We start from the raw sequence: 19992 nt of genomic DNA, 5'->3' as shown, positions 1-19992 counted from the left end.
ACCAGAAAATCATTTATGGATTATAATTTTGCACATGATCGTGTACTATGTCTGAAGTTTGGATTTCTCTTAATCATAAGGCTTCAACATATTAGACTTTGTTTAAATCATTATAATAAATTATAATATTATTATAACAAAGACAGACTTTCTTAAACTAGATAAAAACTGCTATTGTTTTATCCTGATTATTTTTTATTATACTGGTTGCATTTGCTAATTATTACTGATCTGCTTTTAATAATAGTTACAACTGATATAAGGTCACCTTTTATATAGTACTATTCTAAGGTTTCTTTGAAAATGGCTTACCTTTGCTTTCTTGTTTCTTTCCTCTCTTTTTTAGATTATGCTTTTAAATGTACTAAAATAAAATAAAAACAAAGGCTTCCTATGCATTAAAGAAACTTGTATATTCCTAAACAATCCTAACTATTGCTTCTCAACAATTATTGAATCAATTAGGCATACATAAGAAGAGAATGTGGTACATCATACTCTGAAGGAAGGCCATGCCGTAAATAATATTTATCATTATATCCTTTCTCAAGGATTTTCACATTGATATGGGAAGTGGTACATATACAATGTATACTTCAAAGAACAGATAGCAGATTTCTTTGTTCCTAAATATACAAACAGAAGATTCTTGTTTTCAGGTGTTATCCTGTAGGCTAAATGTACTTTTTCCAGCTTTCTGGTTCAAGCAAAACTTTGGGATGGAATAATTATTATTACTTCATACTGCAGAATTAGTGACATGCAATAAAATGCACATTCATTTGTGGGAAAAGAAATGGGATAATTCTGTTTGTTGTCTTTCTTGCAGGAATTATAGGATTAAAAGAATAGCCCATTTATCCTTTAATAAAGCAAATTTATTAAACTACTAAAGTACTCAGACTAAATGGATTTAGCTCAATCTTGGTAGAGCCTGAGTAGTAGTTCCTTCACAATGATAGTGGGATTTAATTAATGGAAGCATATCTTCAACATTTGTCCATAACCTTTACTAATTCAATCTTCTCAAGAAGAAAAATAAGACTAATTATTTTGTTTAAGGCATAATGTGTAGTTATGATCACAATTGGAACAGGAACTAAACAATATGGTTAAGTGAGTTAAATTAATTTTGATCATCTGCGGGGACATTGCAATGGCTGTAAGTACAAGGACTGGTTATCTATTACCAAGTCATTTTTTCAATGCCAACATTAACTTTGAACAGTTTTTAAACACATGGCCGTAAGCTGAGGATTACCTATTAACTACCATAGGAAAACAAGTTTAATGAACTAATTAAGGCATCGGTCTAGAAACCTAAATATCATGACTTCTAAATATCATCTTAGGCAGGAAGCCAATTGGATGACTTTAGGCCAGTCACTCTCTTTCAGTCCTATCTATCTTCCCATCCTCACTGTGTACAATCTTTTAAATGTACAATCAATCAACCTTGGTACATATACAGTAAAACCAAATGGGCTTAACTGCTAATTTCCTGGCAATAAACTTAAAATGGTGATGTAGAAGTTATATTAGAAACTGAGAAAAATCTAGACTTCCGGTTTGCTGACGCAGCCACTATGGATGCTTGGAGGATAACTCTTGTCTTCCACGTCCAGTTTCACATCGCTGGGGCCCCCTAAAAGGGTCAAAAAGTCACCCCAGAGAGGTGACCAGCAAGGAGGGTCTTTCGCAGAAATGTGGAAGAGCGGCAACTCTCCTGTCAGTGTCTGGATTCCCTTCGAACTGGCAGACGAAAGACCACCCATAGCAATATGGCTGCTCACTAAGCTGCAGACAGCCGAAGTCACGCTTACCACTAGACAACATTAAAGCAGTGTGGAAGAGACTGGGTGAGATCTCTCTTAAATTCCAACTTTTTTTTCCACCTAAGTAAGCTGCTAAGTACTTTTTCCCCCTATGGAGAGGAAGGGGGATTTTTGCCCTCCTTCCAGAAATAGCGGTGATTGAATATACAGGGAAGATTTAAAAGAAACATTGAAAAAATAATTGGATCCCAACTAGAACTTTATTTTCTAAAAATTGTGGATTAAAAGTTTTAGATCATCTACTTTTTATTCCCTATTTTTATTTGAAAGTTTGGGTTTTTCGTCCTAAAATAGAAGAAATAATTGAAAGGAATTTTCTAAACTGTTGGGGGACATCTTGTGGCCAAACCTGAAATTGCAATATGCTATTTTTAAAGAAAAGAGACCTGGCTGATGTTTTAGAAAACAAGATAAGATTCATGTAACCTTGAACACCAGCTGTGAGAGTCTTAGCTGTTTCTTATTTACTGAGGAGGGAAAAAAAACTGTAAAAGTTTTCAATTTAACTCATCACTATGTAAGACCAGGAATAGACTTTTACTATGGAAGAAATGTATTATCAAACTCACCAAATGCTTCTTACAGCCAGTGATGAAATAAGAGCTTTTAGAAAAAAATTAGAAAGCGTCTTAGATAAGCAAACTCAAACTCTGACTATAACTAATAAACTATCTATACAGAATACAACAGAAAAAAATGAACAATCAAATATCTTGACAGAAGATATAATCGCCCAACAAGTACAGATAAGAGAAAACTCAGAAAAAAATCTGACAAAATGGTTGGAGGAAAAAACCTACTATATAAATCAGAAGGAAGATCAAAATGAGAAACATATGAAAGCAAAGATAAACAGTCCAGGACAACTACGTCAAGAGGAGAAAATAGAGAGAGGATCTGGTAGTTCTGCCAGACCCTTCAACCTTCCAAAAATGGTGATTGGATGGTCATCTCAATATGATACAATAATACAACAGTTCTTTGATGATCCTGAAGTAAGGACATGGAAGATGAGCCAGAATAAGACTGAAGAAGAATGGAGTGTGGACATATTTAGGAGATTTAAAATAGAATATATTTAAGTAGACAAGACATGTATTTTGAATATGAGATACTGTTATGATGTGAAGATAAAGAAAAATGTTGGCTAATTAAAACCTAAATGTATAAATGTCAATAGTTAAATTGAAATATTGAGTTGTTTATAAAGGTTAGATAAAAGGTGATTAAGATATATGTGTTAAGAGTGATTAATGTAATTAATATGTATGGATGTAGTGATAAGAAACAGAATTATAAGCTTAAATATGAGAAAGTGGACATAAAGAAAAAGAGAGGATGTATTAAATGCTGAAATGTGAGAAATCTTGGTTTCTTGGTGAAAATAAGAATATTACAATGCATTATTAATCTGTTGATAAGGAAGTGACATACCGTATTTTTCAGACCATAAGACGCACCTGACCATAAGACGCACCCAGTTTTTAGAGCAGGAAAACAAGAAAAAAATGTTCTGAACCAAATAATACCGCTATACTAAAACAGGGCTTTTCAACCTTTTCATCCATTGTACCACTTTTAGGACAAGGCAATGTCCGAGTATCACCAGTGGCCCAGCAAGGTGTCAAAAAATTGACCCCCCCAAAAAAGGAAAAAAAATGATACAGGTAGTCCTCGACTTACAATGATTCACTTAGTGACTGTTCAAAGTTATGACGGCACTGAAAAAAGTGACTTATGACCATTTTTCACACTTTTGACCGTTGCAGCATCCCCAGGGTCATGTGATTTACATTCGGATGCTTGGCAATCGATTCATATTTATGATGGTCACATTGTTCCAGGGTCATGTGATCGCCTTTTGCAAACTTCTGACAAGCAAAGTTAGTGGGGAAACCAGATTCACTTAACAATCATGTTACTAATTTAATTTCTCTCTCTCCTTCTCTTTCTCTCTCTCCCCCTCCCTCTTTCTTTCTCTCTCCTCTCTCTCACTCTTTCTCTCCCTCCCTATTTTTCTCTTTCCCTCTTTCTCCCTTTCTCTCTCCCTCTATTTCCCTCCCTCTTTTTTCTCCTTGTCTCTCTCTCCCTCTTTCTTTCTCTCTCCATTTCTCTTCCTTTCTCCTACTCTCTCTCTCTCCCTCTCTCCCTATTTCTTTCTCCTTCTCTCTCTCCCTCCCTATTTCTTTCTCCTTCTCTCTCTATTTTTCTCCCTCCCTCTCCCATTGTTCCTTCCTTTTTTTCCTTCCTTCTTTTCTTCCTTTCCTCCCTCTTTGTCCTTCCCTCTCTGCGTTAGAGCAGTACCCGTGGAGGCGGCCCTGCGGCCTGGCTTTTTTTTGCAGAAAGCAAGCAGAAACGGAGCGAGGGATATTGACAGGAACACGAATTGGCCGATCTCACGCTCCTGCAATCTCCCTCGTTCGGTTTCAGCTTCCCTTGCTACAAGAGAAAGCAGGCTGAAATGGAGCGAGGGAGATTGCAGCAGCGCAAGATCGGCCAATTCGCGTTCCTGGCAATCTCCCTCGCTCCGTTTCAGCCTGCTTTCTCTTGTAGCAAGGGAAGCTGAAACCGAGCGAGGGAGATTGCAGGAGCGCGAGATCGGCGTTTCTCAGCATGTGCCGATTCGCACTCCTGGCAATATCCCTTGCTTTCCACTTGTGGAGATTGGGGCTGGCTATACAGATCACTTTCGGACCATAAGACGCACCCTCACTTTCCCCCCCCACTTTTTTGGGGAAAAAGTGCGTCTTATGGTCTGAAAAATACGGTAGATATGTATCTGGGACATTAGATATTGGGGGAATTGTGACAAAGGAAATTGGGGTCACTCAAAAATTTGGAAATGATAAATATTAAATGTTTAATTTAAATATTAATGCAAAATTAAAGCTGGGAAAAATTATAAGGTTATTGATGGTCCAAAAGCTGGATTATCAAAATAAATAAGATATATAAAATCATTGATAAATGTAAGAAAACTACTAAGTAGCTGAAGGATAGAATAAGAGTATACAGTATTAATTTAGATAAGAGACAGTATGTATTACAGGAAAAAAGAGAGGAAATATTGGCTGTAATAGTTTGTAAAATTTGTATTAATACATATTTGTATGTAATGGAATTATTATAACCCAGACACCACATTTTTCAAAGACATAATTGTAACTTTGGAAAATTATTTTTAAAAAATTGTACATAGAAACTTAGAAAAATCTAATGTAACACAGAAACATTTTCTATGATATTGTTATTAGCTACCCCATCACCACTCCATTAGAATTATATGAAGGTTTTCTGTACTTATAGTAGCAGTAGCCTATATACCATTGATTCTAAAAGCTATGCTCTAAGTATATTGTAAAGGAATTTAGAGCTACCCTTGGGGAAAGTATGAAAGAGCCATTAAAGGGGGAAGGAGGAAACAAGCCATTAAGGAAGAACTCAGAAAAGATATTACTCAGCCAAGAGATTGAGGTAAGCATGAGAAATCAGGTCAAAATTATCCTAGATTGATTTTGTTTATGGATGGAGAGAAACTTAGATAGCCTTTCAAGATTATATTCAATAACAATAAAATACCATTCCTAGATCTCTATGATGTCTGTTCCTTTATTAAGGTACTTTATGAGACATGCTGTAAAATTTTCAACTATATAAAAGCGTAATCTATAATAAAAAGGCAACATATTCAAAAAACAGAATGAAATAAAAAAACCCACCCAGATATTATAAGATAGCAGACTATTTAAAGGCACAATTATTAACAAAATTCAAGAAAGATGGTTATCATGAACCTGAAGTTCTGAATTGAAAAAATGGGTAATAAAAGTCATATACATTCTACATATTTTCTACAATTGTCAGTTGCACAAATATTTTTGATTTTCTATAGTCGTATTCTAATTTGATATAATTGATGCAGGATTTTCCATACACAGATCTGTTAATGCAATGAGGAAATATGGATTAAAAATGCAAATATTTTGATAGATATGATATAAGGGTTTTTAAGGTTAAATAAGATTTAAAAAATTAATATGCAAAGCAAATGAAAGAAATTGTCAAATTGTACAATTCATTTTAGAAACTTAAAATTAAAGCAAAGAAAATATGATGTAGAACAAGAAATATGGAAAATCATCTCATTTTTTCTCTCTTAAAGGGCATTCAGATAATTAGACATCCATTTAATATACAATACCCATTCTCTTTTAAAATAAATTACAAAAAAACATACAAAACATGTTTTTGGAATTCTTTCAAATTCCCTAAAATAAAATGGTAGGAAAATAAATAAAAAATAGTAGTTAAATAATATGTTGTAGCTGATGTAACTGGGAAAAAGAAGAATTAGAATGGAACAACCGTTAACTTTCTAAGTCTTTTTTCTGCCCGTGATCTCCCATGGAGATTAACTGTGGATAATTTTTGGAATGCTTTTCTACACTGTGCCTGGTTGGTTCTGGCACATTTTAGAACTTGATAAACTTTCAGTGAAATTTCTCTCTGCACCAATGTCATTCCATTCCATGTTGGTTAGGGGAATAATTATAGAAGAGCAGATAAAGCCAGGGGGATGCAGTTAAGTGAGTCACCTACTTAGAATTGTTACATTCCCACAAATGTCCAACCCATCTGGAATTCTGTTGACCCTTTCCTACTACCAATTTAACATTGAAAGTTGATTAGATTCTTGTGTATTGGTTTGAGTAATAAATCTTCTTGACTGCAAATTAAATTATGGTCCTGTTTTTTTGGGAATTGACAGTAATCCTACTGATGGATTGAGAACATTGAACTCTTTATATAATTCAACACTAACTTCTATTGGTTTGTAATGACTAAAATATGTCTCCCCATCAGTTTAGAATTTCCTATAATCTGAAAAATTTACTAATCATATATGGCAACATACAGGGGCAAAACATTTGGATTCTGTACTACTGACATGAATATAAGTAAGCATAAGGAAGCTTCTGATTTGGGGAAAAGGGTAAGGAAAATACTTCAAAATATTTTTATGAGGCAAAAACATTTGCATTGAAAGAGAAAGAGCAAATTATTTCAGATCCTATTGAAGTAATAATTACATATTTCTCATATTAGATTTAAGAAAAATGTATATATTTCCAGCCAGAATCCACTTTGCTAAAATAATACAAAGACTTTACATTCCTTCCTTACCTTAAATAAATAAATAAAGTTGCATAACTTTAATTTTGTATAGGTAGAAATTTTATCAGGTAAGGAAAAGAATGTAAAACAAATGTAAAAATATGCATTAATTTACTTCCCTACCTATGAAGTAACAAAGATAGGTGTTACTGGCATGTTAATGATAACCAATTCAAAACCTCTAGGTGACCCTGTGGTGGTTTCATTAGATACTGCAAGTATAAGGGACTAGATGAAGCTGGTCATCTAGGGATATCACAAAATATCTAAGACAGGCTAGCTATCAGGCAAGAAGATTAAAATAAAAGGAAAATATACATTTAATGATGATAATAACACACACACACACACACACACAGACCCTTAACCCACAAATAGGACAGTATTATCAGAGTTAAAGAGCATAATGTCTGATTCTCATTAAGAAAATAAGTATACCAATTCAGATTGCATATGTAGATTTCTTCAATTAATTATTCTTTATATAAAATAAACAACTGCACATAGCAAATTAAATATTGATAAGTAAACCAATTATAAGCTTTCATACATAGTCATTTAAATGCAGATTTTTTAAAAAAAGGTTTACTGGAATGCCCTGCAGCAGAAGAGTTTCTCCTTCAGATTTAGGGTATTTAAACCTGAATTCACAGAACCATAGAGCTTTATAACAAAATGAATAAGATTTTGAAAGAAAGCAGATACTTAAAATCAGAGAAATAAATACTGATTTTTTTGAGAATTAAATGGAAAAGGCATTGGTCTGGAAATCCAAAAATGTGTTATGTTTGAGATACTTAATTAAGTTAAATCATTTTCAGTACCAATATTTCCTTTTGTAATGTTCCACTTAGAAAGACAGAAATGGAGATTAATTGTTTTAATTTTATTTATACCAAGATTATAATTTGAATTTTGAGGCTAAAGAGATTAACAAAGACAGTAATGATTTTAATTAATACTTTATAATAGTCCATTACAATACCTCAGTTCTAGAATCCATGACCAGTTCAATTTCAAATTGATTAGTTTAGAGATTATATTACAGTAAAAAAAAATAATGACTGAATCATTATACTTGATTCACTTTGCTTACATTTTGTGCCTGGCTGTATGTGTAGGACTTTTAGGAGAATGAGAAAGCATTATACAAACATTTCATGGAAAATCTTAGCTTATTGGACTTTATGTAATATTTTTATAAAGACAAGATATGAACTAATTGAGAACAAAAAACCATTAATGCAATCAGGAAATATAGAAGAGGGACCACAAAAGTTGTTATTGTTGCATTCATAAATAATAAAATAGTGAGTCCTTTTTTTTCTTTTTGCCAAAATACTCATCAACAGCTGTTTTTTTTTTAATTCTGCTTAGAGTACATGTAATACAATTTTGGAAAAGAATCTTTACAAACATCTTTACCATTATTTAAGCTGTTGGATCAATATACTTGTTTCACAAGAGATGAATTTTCCACCATGAGCTAATTTTGTGTATTTGTATTATAACAGAAATCCAGACGGCACAAACGTTCAGTGTGCTAGGTTACTTATTACCAAACATTGTCTGCTTAACTTTGAGCAGTGAATCCCCCACAGACATACAACTGAAATCTCTATCAAGCTAATTAAGAAATTGATTACACTGTGGATTTTAACACTGATTATGGCAAAAAAATTTCTGGGGTTATAATACATTTAAAAATATATTCACTCTTAGCTAGTAAGTCTAATATTTATGGATTTAAACATATTAGAGATACCTACTAAAGGAAAAACTTTGATGCAGGCATTGAACCAATTAGCAACTGTTTAAATCAAGTGTGTCTTTTCTTGGAATCATGCACAAAGCAACATGTATTTTATGGTATATACTGCTAAAGTATCCTTACATGCAGAACTGCTTTGTTGATTTAACAGGATATTTTTATATTTTAAGAGGAGAAAAATGTAATTGATTGCTTGAGCAAAAAGAACTATTTTTAGATTGGAGTGTCAGAAAGAAGAAAAAGTAACAAGTACAAAGAGGAAAAAAGACTAATAAGAGAGGTAGAATAAAGGAATTAATTGTCTTAAGTGATATGACTCATGTAACTAATTATTTAGCTTCAAAATTAATATATATATACAGTGTTTCCATTAGTTGCTTTCATCCAAAAATTTTCTTACAGAAGCCAGGTACACTGAATCATTCACAGAGAAGCTCTATGGACTGGTTTACATTTTAATCATTCAATAATTAATTGAACAACAAATTAATCTGCATAGATATGTTGCCTTCAATAAACAAAACAAGACAATCTGTATCTACAAAAGTTTCCTGTGCCCAAAAAAGTGACTGAAAAAACATCAAACTTATAGAGTGGCGTGTAATCTGAAACCCTCCTAATTAGAAATTAAGCATTATTGTAAAGATGCGCAAATTATTTCTCCCTAAGGGACAAATTAGCTTGAGCCAAGTAGATCAAAAGCCCCATGATAGAAATAAGTAGCTCAATTTCCCTGTGGGCATGCTTAAAGGATCTACTCTTTCGCATGCATCTCTTTCCTATATTGTAGCTAAATCTGTTCACATACCTTATTTTCATCCACTCACACAATTTCCTCCTATACTAAGATACATCACTCCACACTGCAATTAGGATTTTAAAACATTCTGCTTCCTTCAATAGGAATCTTATTAAAAGCCTCATTGGCACAATGACATTATTTGAGATAAAAAAAATAAATGGTGCTCATGAGAAAGGGGGCAGATCTTTGATTTAAAACTGTGCAAGGAACCTTCCCAGCGTTCTCTACAAGCCAGAAATTTTCATTTTTAAATTTTACATCATTTAATATTTGCCTAGCTAGTATCATCAGTATTTTATGATACAAAAAACAAGGAATACATTATTCAGGCTTGGCTTTTTTATGACACCAAACTCTTATATTACAATATATACGTTTTTGAAATAATCAGATGCGTTAAATTTATTTGCTATGCAAAGTGAATTAATTCAGACATAGTTAAAAGCTTTTTTTCCATATGGGAAAAAGAGTTTATATTAATAAAGCATTCAATCTTGAAAAGGTCTATATAAAAAGGGAGGCGAGTTGGTTGGAAATGCCATATTGTTTTAAAGCATATTCATTAAATGTACCATTCCCCATCATCGGCTGGACTATTATAGGTATAAATCTTATCTATTCTTCTGAAAACACTGGAGTGCATTATATTTATTATCAAGTAATAATAAGCAAGCAGGAAAACAACTTTTCATTGTAGAGGCATGCTACAGAATAATTTTCTTATCCACTGAGTGATTTGCTTTGGGACATTGCTTGATTTTGGTGGTCTTCAGAATTGGAGATTGGGATTATCCAAATGAGAATGAATGTGGGGGGAAAATCACTCAATATTTAAGAAATAGAACAAAAGAACAAAGAAACATTTGGATATAATGAATGAAATACAATCAGGATTTTTAGGAAAGAGGAATCAGAAAGCAAAGAGAGGTAGCACTTACATTCGCATGTTGCTGGTCTTGTTGATAATTACAGATTTCCCAGTCTGATCCACATTGTGATCCATGCCAAAGTAAGCCGCCACTCTGTGCACCAGCATTCGCTGATACGATGACATCTGGGGGAACTTTTTATAATGATTACTGGAACAAAACATCAAAGGGCTCAATATGCCGTCTCTGACATGACAGAATAACAGCAGTCCACTTTTTAAACATATGTAAAATCACACAGACTTTATGCTGAATTCTCTAATGGCAAGAATGGACATCTTACTGATTTTGCTACTTCTGTTCATTTATTTCAACTCATTTTCCAGTCATTCCAACAGTCTGTGTTAGTTTATGCCAACCTGGGGTAATTTTGGCAAATAGGGATATTATAAATTTAGTAACAAAAGGGCACCCAAATGAGTAACAGAAGTTTGACTATAATTTGAACATATCTGAAAATTTGACCTTTGAAATTAATGGTAATTGCATATAAAGAAAAAAATTGTTTTTGATATAATTTATTATGTCATACCTCAAAAGCTCTTAATGAAGTGTAAAAGTTGTTGTCCTAATACCTCAACAACTACTCTTGGGAGGTAGGTAGCCAATTAAATAGGGAGGGGCATTGAGTCTGGATTCTTTAGTAATTACAGTGTAATTTCAAAGCCAAATAAAATTGCTTTCTCTATTAGCAAAAGTACAGAGATCTGAAGGATCCTTTTGGCTTATGACATTTGAACTTACGCCAGAGAACCTAAAAGGTGCTTAAATCCTGGTTCCAAATTCCAACAGTCATCACCCCAACATAGTCACATTTTGGGCACTTAACAACTGGTCGGCATTTACAACATTTTGTGGTCATGTGACTATGATTTATAATGTTTTTTGCCCAAAACCATAATTTATTTCTGCTTTTCAGCAAAAATGCCCCATATTAAACAATGAGTTCACTTAACTACTGCAGTAATTGATTATTGACTCTATATTAACAAACTGCTGCATAAAAGACAAGTCACACAATGACCCTCTTTACAACTGTCACAACTTACGACAGTAATGGGCAGGCTCAATTAATATTATAAAGATGAGGACCAGCTATAATTAAGTCAGTATACACCAATTAAGGAATATATAACATTCCCGTTACTGTACACTGATAAACAAATATTAATAATGATATTCTCAGGAATACAATAGAATTGCTTTAAGAATATATTTCTGACATGTTTCAAGCAAGAGATGTCAGAAAACAAGAAACAAGTACTGAAAACAAACTTACCTCTCATCACTAATAAAATCAATGATTTCCTGCTCCATTTTTAATAATATCATTCTATCCCTGTTAATAAAAGGAAAATAAATATTTCAGAATTGAAATTGAGAACAGAAAAACAGGCAGCAATATTTGAAATATTTCTGATACTAGACCAAAGAAATTCAAAGTGAGTTCTATTTATGCACAGTGCAAATATGTTTCTCTCATAATGAAAGGATTCGTTACATTTCCTATTAAAAGAAAGGAATTCAAGCATAATATTCTTAGGATAGGTTGAAAATAAGAATGCAGATTTTTTTGGTAACTAAGTGAGGTATTTTACAAAGATAGTAGTGCGCATTCTATTATCTTTGTATTTCAAAAAATAAGCGTGTCTAACAAGGCACTAATAATAATTATAAATTCTATCAACCCGATTTCAGTATAGCTATATCCTTTAGGTTCTACTATTCAGAGGAGTTGATTGTTGTTGTTCTAAGACTGTTCTCTACAATTAAGTCTACCATCATTATGTTCAAGTGTCAACAATCACAATACACAAAATCTGTTTTTGGGAGATTAACAATAAAGACTGTTTCCAATTAAACATTCCAGCCACTTACATTGCTCAAGATAACTGTAATATTTAGGAACATTCTATATCAGGACAGACAATAAATGTCAGAATCTTCAGTCATGAAAAGATAAAAATAAAAAAAGAGAACTTTGTTCTGTGAAATGCTTTTATTGGAATTTGGGCAACAGTTGAGGTTAGAGATCTGAAGTGAAAGTTCCTAATCAACTAGTCACTCTTTACCTGCTTAATGACATTAATATTCTCCTTATGAAGATTTACTTTCTCTCAGCATGCTTTTCTCCAGACAAAGTAGCTTTTCAAACAGACAAATGTCAGGATGATCTGTAACCCTATCTGATGGATGATAGGTAGTGGAACTTATTTATAATCTTTTCCATTATGTGATATATCTCTATTTCATTTTGTATTTATTTTTTAAATAATGCTTTAAATATGAATGCCACTATGAATGTTTAGATTTGGCACTGAATGAAAAATAATATATGATTCCATGAGAGCTCTTCCATTAACAAAAGAACTATTCCATTTAAAAAAATGATTCTCACATAGTAAAAAAGTCTTGCAATGGAGAAATGACCCCCAAATCTGGAGATATTATTTCTATTTATCCTAAGTCTTCCCAAAGCTTTATTGCCCTCCAGAAGTTATAGGTTAAAACCTAGATATTTCCTCTATATTATTATTCATATTGTAACATAATTCCTGAATTAATGTTCAATTACATTACTATAAATTTTACTCTAACTTTCCCATGGAAAGTGATTTATTTATTTTGCATTTATTTCCACTGAACCCTTCATGATTACTTTGATTTTTAGGATATTCATATAACATGCAAGAACATGAGTTTCTCATGAAAAAAAAACCTGGAAACTATCAAATATTGCACACAATGTGAATTGCAAGCTGATTTCAGATCTTCCTCGAAGCACTGGGCTGCAAAAATATAATCCAAAGAACAAAAGAGCCCTGATGAGAAGGTAAATGTTACAACACGCAAATTCTAGTACACAGCCTTATTTGACATGAAACACATATTTGACACTTACGCAGTAAAACTTGTGTTCTCCTGCTCTTTCTGTGTAAAGTATAGGATAGCATCTCTTTTATGTCTGGCAGACAATTTTCATTATTTACATTTTGATAAGAGTGTTTTTTTTAGTATAACTCTCACACTTATCTATATTCGACAAGCATATTTTTGAGCTACTTTTGTTTATAAAGGCTGCTTAAATAACTTTGTTTGTGTGTGCTTTTATGTGCATCCATTTATGTAAATAGCCAGATTTTGATAAACGTAGGTTACAAGCCTTATAGTATAAACTAATGATGTAGGTTTTTTAACAATTTTTTAACACAGGCATTATTTCCCATATCATGAATACCACATTTTCTAGAAAGCTACGTTCTATACCTCCAAATTGCTAAGAGCCAAGCTATGGAAAAGAGGGAGAGAGAAACTGGGACTTACCGGGGATTATTCTTTAATGTGTTAACGAGAAATTCATGCAAATCTATGCCTGTTGAATCTGTATATTCTTGGCTGCAGTCTGAAAAAACATACATTACTAATAGTTTCATTTTAAAAAGTAAAAATAACTTTATTCCATCATATGGAATAAAGTTTCTTTCTCTCCAATTGTCTTCTGAGGTGCCTAATTTATAAAATTTGTATCTTACATTAATAACCTTCTAATAGAACAGGAGCTTAATTATAAGCACCAAGCACAACTAAATATTCATATAAAGAATTATGCTTTTTAAAAAACTGAAAATAAATAAGTAATGGGCATATCTTGAATCCTGGATATCTGCATTTGCTTGAGCAAATATAAGAGGAATGGATGAGCCAAACAAAAAGAAGACAGAATAACAAACAAAACTAGCTTTGGATTTGTTTGCATATTACACTATTCCAAAACTGCTGGTATACACTATTGGATTATTAATGGCTGAAGAACGGAGAAACAAACCATGGAAGCTCTCTCCATGATTTGCTCATTGGACAGTCATATCCCCAATTACATTTCCTCAAAACAACTGTGAAAGCAGGAATTAAGAAGCTAGCTATGTGGCATGATTCTGTCTCCATATTGTTACAAAAAGAAAACAAAGCTGTTAGTTTGGCTACTTCAATAAACAAATCATGAAGGAAAAGAACTGTGCTGTAAATAGAACCAAACATAAATGACATCTGTGGCAATAGTGTATGACTCACTTACCATTAAACTACATCCTAGGTTTTTATCAGGACTAATACTGTGTGTGTGGTATATGTGTACACATTTGGCTGTGTTTACCTGGCTGGATCCAAGATATATTACAATAGCTAAAGAATTTCTACAAAAATAGAATATCTAGAGCAGGGGTCTTCAAACTCGGCCCTTTTATGACTCGTGGACTTCAACTCCCAGGATTCCTAGGCCAGCATGCTTGGCTGAGGAATTCTGGGAGTTGAAGTCCATGAGTCATAAAAGGGCAGAGTTTGAAGACCACTGATCTAGAGAAATCAGTAGTTTTTACTTAGAGAAACACACTGAACGCTGAATATACCGTATATTAAAATAAAATAGCAATAGCAATAGCACTTAGACTTATACACTGCTTCACAGTAAACTGCTTCACAGCCCTCTCTAAGCAGTTTACAGAGTCAGCATATTGCACCATCAGAAGGGTGGAAGGCTGAGTCAACCTTGAGTGGGTAAGAACTGAACTGCCGAATTGCTTGCAACCGGCAGTCAGCAGAAGTAGCCTCCAGTACTGCATTATAACCACTGCGCCACCACAGTTTATATATGAAAGGTGTGTTTTGATTCTGTCAATCAACTAAATTGATTTTATTTTCCTGGAATTATCTATGAAATGTGTATTCTTTGAGCAAATCCATAAAGAACTCCAGAATTTAGAATGTCAGCATTATGTTTAAAAGTTACGTAGCTTGTATTTCAGACCTAGTTAGGTTGTCATGAAAGAAAAAAGTTTGCATATCATAATAATATCCTAGAAGGCAATAAGGTGAACAAATGTGCAGTAAATGAGAAAAATGCATATAGATTCTAATTAATTATGTTATAAATTACTACTGTAGAGATTCAGTGTATTTATTTAAATTGAACTGTCAGCACTTGAGTGCTAGATTGAAATGAAAATTTCATTCAGAAAGCCTATGAATGACACATCATTTGTCAAGACTGGATATCTCAGGTAATCTTATATACTATTTATTTCTATGGTATTTTTCTACTGAAAGTTATCAAAGTAGACCATGAATTTATGCTATCAATAACATGCAAAATGAAAATATAATCGTAATATTTTAAAAAATGAAGGTGAAATAAAATATTAAGGACAATTTATAAAGACAACTAAAAGAGCTGGGTTTTAACACATTTCTTTTTAACTGTAGCTATCACAACCCAACACACTTTAGACGAAAGTTCTGAATGAAGGACACTCCAAAAATTTGGGATTTAAGTTTTTTTTTCTTGGGCACATAAAAAGAAGTCAGTACTGTGCACCTCAAATAGAGGATAAATTCACTGCAATTAGAAAATATTTTGGATAGTCACCTCTACATTATTTTTTATAATTTAAATACCTGACATTTATAATAATTAATTACAATTATCAGTGTATCATGTATGGAAAAATCTAAAATCAAGAAATAAATTGTCAAGAAAGAATTGGCAATGCTTTTGTTAAATAAGTGACAATCCATGCACAACAAACTATTATTGCAACAATATGTTCCTATTCTGGATCACATTCAACAATGGGTAGAAAAATCTACAAGCACAGGGTATAGCTTTGTCTAAGCAGCAATTCAGTGTGTAATCTTCCTTCATTCCACACTATCCCTACCCTACTTCCATTTCTCCCCTTAATATAAACACTATTTATGGATTTCAGTATCAGGTTGAAAATATGTAGATAGGATATAACATGCATTGACCTACAAATAGCTCTTTCTATTATACTATTGGTAATGCAGCTGAACCATAGGCATTATTTTTATGAAAAACATTACACATTTTCAGTTTTGATGCTGCAATACAGCAGCATCTCTATAGAGTGGGAAAGACAAGGAAGACAATGCAAAAGCTGTGGTCCACTATGACTGATCTAAAAAAACTTTTAGGGGAGATGAATGTATTCCTTAGACCAGAACAAATTCTGCCTCTTTATGTAATTATTTAAATCTCTTTATATGGCTGTACATATTGTCAGAATTATTATGATTTTAAAAGTTTAAGGTATTTTTTCAGCATGTATTTCAGCCCAGTCCAGTTTTGAGATTTGTAAAGAGAGTTTGTTTTGTATATCACATTTGTTATATACCAATAATATATGTATTCTACAATAAATATATAAACTATACATATACCCACAAACAAGTACAAAATATAAAAAATAAAAACTAATTCAAATACAGACAAAAGCAAATACAAACATTCAAAATGTCTCCATGTGACTATAATGACTAAATAATGACTTAAATACTTTTGTTCACCTTTTGATAATATTCTTATCTTGGTTTTTTCACTGTTTCTATCTTTTTCTTTGTTTTTATCCTTCTCTTTTTCTTTCTCAGAGTCATCTTTACTAGATTTATCCTCTTCTCGTAGGCTGGGGAAACTTGAAAGCTGTAGTTGTATTGATTCCTGTTGAAAAAAATATAATAATTTAGGGCCAGATTCAGGAAAACTGGCATGGCTTCCCAAATGCATAGGATTTTGGAAGCTTAGAAAAGCTGGAGCCAAACAGTATTTGATACACTTAAGAAAAGATAATATATTCTTAGGGATAATTTTTAGTTGGTTGGATAGTATCACTGAGTATCATAATTTAGTCCATATTATTGAGTATCAGAATTTAGTTCAAAAAAATTAACATATAATTCTTAATTTGCTTGCAGTATATGGATTCAATAAGAATCATTTTAAATTAAATGCCAAATAAAAGCATAAAGGTACTATTCCTAGGATGCTAATTATGATTTTTTCTTAAATATTAAAATTACGCTGAAATCAGCAGAATTCATTTCAGTGCAAACTGATTGAAATATTTAATGGAAACATAGAAAGTATTAAGTTTCTCTAAAAATACAGTGGGACATTTTAAATAAAGTGTACTTGTACTTAAAATTAGGAATGTAACAATCAGAACTTGACAATATTCAAATGTACGGTTAATTTCATTTTATACCAGGAGTTATTAATGTGTTGTTTCTTGAAAAAACCCTATTTTATATCTAAAACTAATGCTACATAAATGAAAAAAAATCCAAATTATACCTACTCTTATTGATTAAAATATAACACGAATCTCTGCAGTGATCCTAAAGGTTTTTCAAATATTTAGACTGCTTCCAGTTACATTTAGAGCAGTGTCACAGAAGCTCTGTGCTAATTTTATTTGTATTAGCAATGCTTGAAGATTTACTTGAAGTTGTATTAATTTGAACCAAATGTGCTTTTTGTTAAGTAAATTAACTTATAAGATGGTATAAGTATTTTTACAAATGCTTACAAATTTAATCTATGCTCGGTTTGTTTCTTTTGAAAGTATTTTTATATTATGCATGTTTCCTGCCTATGAAAACAATCCAATACGTGACTGTGGGATAAGGCTCACTGAAATGAGATTAATGGAACTTAATGGAAAAAGTTTTAATTGACTTTGACATCTTTAGTTGTTTATGCTGAAGTCAAAGTGATTCCTAAGTGCACTTGCTGTTTCACAAAAAAATGGGAGAAAAGACAGACTTTACAAACAGTTTAATACAAACATATAAGCATACTGCACTGTATATTTTCTATATCTTACATATAACATAACATCGCTATATAGTCATTAAATTAGAAATAAACACACAGGAAAGCTGCAGAGTCGTGGAAAAATCTGGTATTTGTTTCTTATATTTGTTTTTTATTGACTTTTTTCAATCGCAAAATTACAACGTTGATAAGTACATTCATACAAGTTAGATGCGCACACAAAATGTTGAATTGCATTAGTACACTAATAAATCAATATAACAACATTAGAGGCAACATTCCTTTTAAAATAAGGACAGAGTGTGAGATCAGGTAAACTTTTATGATCAAGTAATACAGGAAAACAAGATTTTTCCTACACAGGAAAATCAAGGCAAATTTTCAAATATAATACAAACATCAGGTTTGTAGTACAATCCATACTCTATAGTTCTGGCAATGTACCATACATTCTCTGATGACATAGACTCTGTGCTTTGTAAACAGGTAAACTAATAAGGAAAAATTAAACTTAACTTTAAAAATAATCCATTTTCATTGATGTAACTCTTCCAAGTTCCTTCAATTAATTAAAAGAATAAAGTACTGGTCTAGCTTTTCTGTGCAAAGTTCATCAGTCTTTAAACCAAGTAGTATACTTGTTAACTAATTAATATATGAAGCCAATTATCCTCAATATGCAGGCTTTGGTAGCAGAATATATTTAATCCTTGCATCCTTAATTATAGGGTGACACATCATGGTGAGTCAAACAGTCATAGGGACCATAGGAAATGGCACTAGGACAATGTAGAAAAGATGTCTGCTTCCAAACTTGCTAGTCCCTACAGAATATAACATTCTTTTTTTCATTTGTAGAGAGTACATCAGAAACTGTCATGCAACATTTAGTACAATCTGATATATTTATATATTTCTCCTTTCAGATTCCATTTGAAATGATAGAAAATACAAATAAAATGCAGAACAAAAGCCATACATTTATAATAATGCAAGTTGAGCCAAATATTAGAATTGTTTTTAAAGTAACTACACACAATTTGATAAAGGAACCTATTGATTGTTATACTGCATAAATGTCATCTTAGAGCAGCAAGAGAATGTATAAAACCCCCACAGCTTATTAAGATATGGGACAGTGAATTCTGGTCATTCAAAAAACAAACAAGACAGAGAAAAAAAGACCTCTCTAGAGAAAAGTCCAGAGGAGAATGTAAGTCATTTCAAGTTAATAGAGGAAACTTTTAAAAAGTACACTTAATTGTGATTTGATTTTTGTGCTAAAGGTTTAGCATTCATTTCCTCTTTCCTCTCCCTCTCTAGGGCTGATCTCATTCTTCAATTAATATCTGAATCTTCAAGTAAAAAATGTTGAGAAAAATAACTTTCTTTCAAGTAAGAAATAATTTCTTTTGGTTTCTGTGTTTATTAAATTTATTTTTAAGCAAATAGAAATGTAAGCTTTTTGCAATAAGTGCTAAAAGAAAAATGGACAAGATTCTGAAATATATTAATGTTTTTACTTAATTCATACAATACTACTACAGATTCATAAAATACATATTTTGCAATATTGGAAGATTGGCTCCAGAAATCAGAAAAATAAACCATCTGGTACAATGCAGTTTTTTTTATAGATAACTTATTTATAGGGTCAAAAACTGAGCTGTAACTATAAACTAAAACGTGGGAAGCAATATGAAGATTTTGTATGACTTAGAAGCCAGAGTGATTCAATCCTATATCTGATGTATCCTTAAAAGAGATAGCCTTAGAGAAAATAACAATTGTAACTTTCTGAGGTTTGTTTTTTTTTAAAAAAAATAATTAATCTGAATTCTTTTGAATTC

The 19992-nt window shown here is 32.1% G+C and overlaps 1 protein-coding gene across 1 annotated transcript in view; it reads right to left on the bottom strand.

The window, feature by feature from the left end:
* ARPP21 (cAMP regulated phosphoprotein 21) overlaps positions 1-19992 on the bottom strand; it is a 148119-nt gene that overhangs the window by 85551 nt on the left and 42576 nt on the right. Inside the window, exons 6-9 of the mRNA XM_083379349.1 lie at positions 16876-17026; positions 13837-13915; positions 11792-11851; positions 10522-10662 (exon numbers count right to left, since the gene is read on the bottom strand). Of these exons, the coding sequence (XP_083235475.1) occupies positions 10522-10662; positions 11792-11851; positions 13837-13915; positions 16876-17026 (431 nt within the window). The remainder of the gene's footprint in view (positions 1-10521; positions 10663-11791; positions 11852-13836; positions 13916-16875; positions 17027-19992) is intronic.

This window comes from Vipera ursinii, assembly GCF_947247035.1.
Source record: "Vipera ursinii genome assembly, chromosome: Z".
Classification (NCBI taxonomy): Eukaryota; Metazoa; Chordata; class Lepidosauria; order Squamata; family Viperidae; genus Vipera; species Vipera ursinii.
This window is presented reverse-complemented; position numbering and strand designations above follow the sequence as displayed.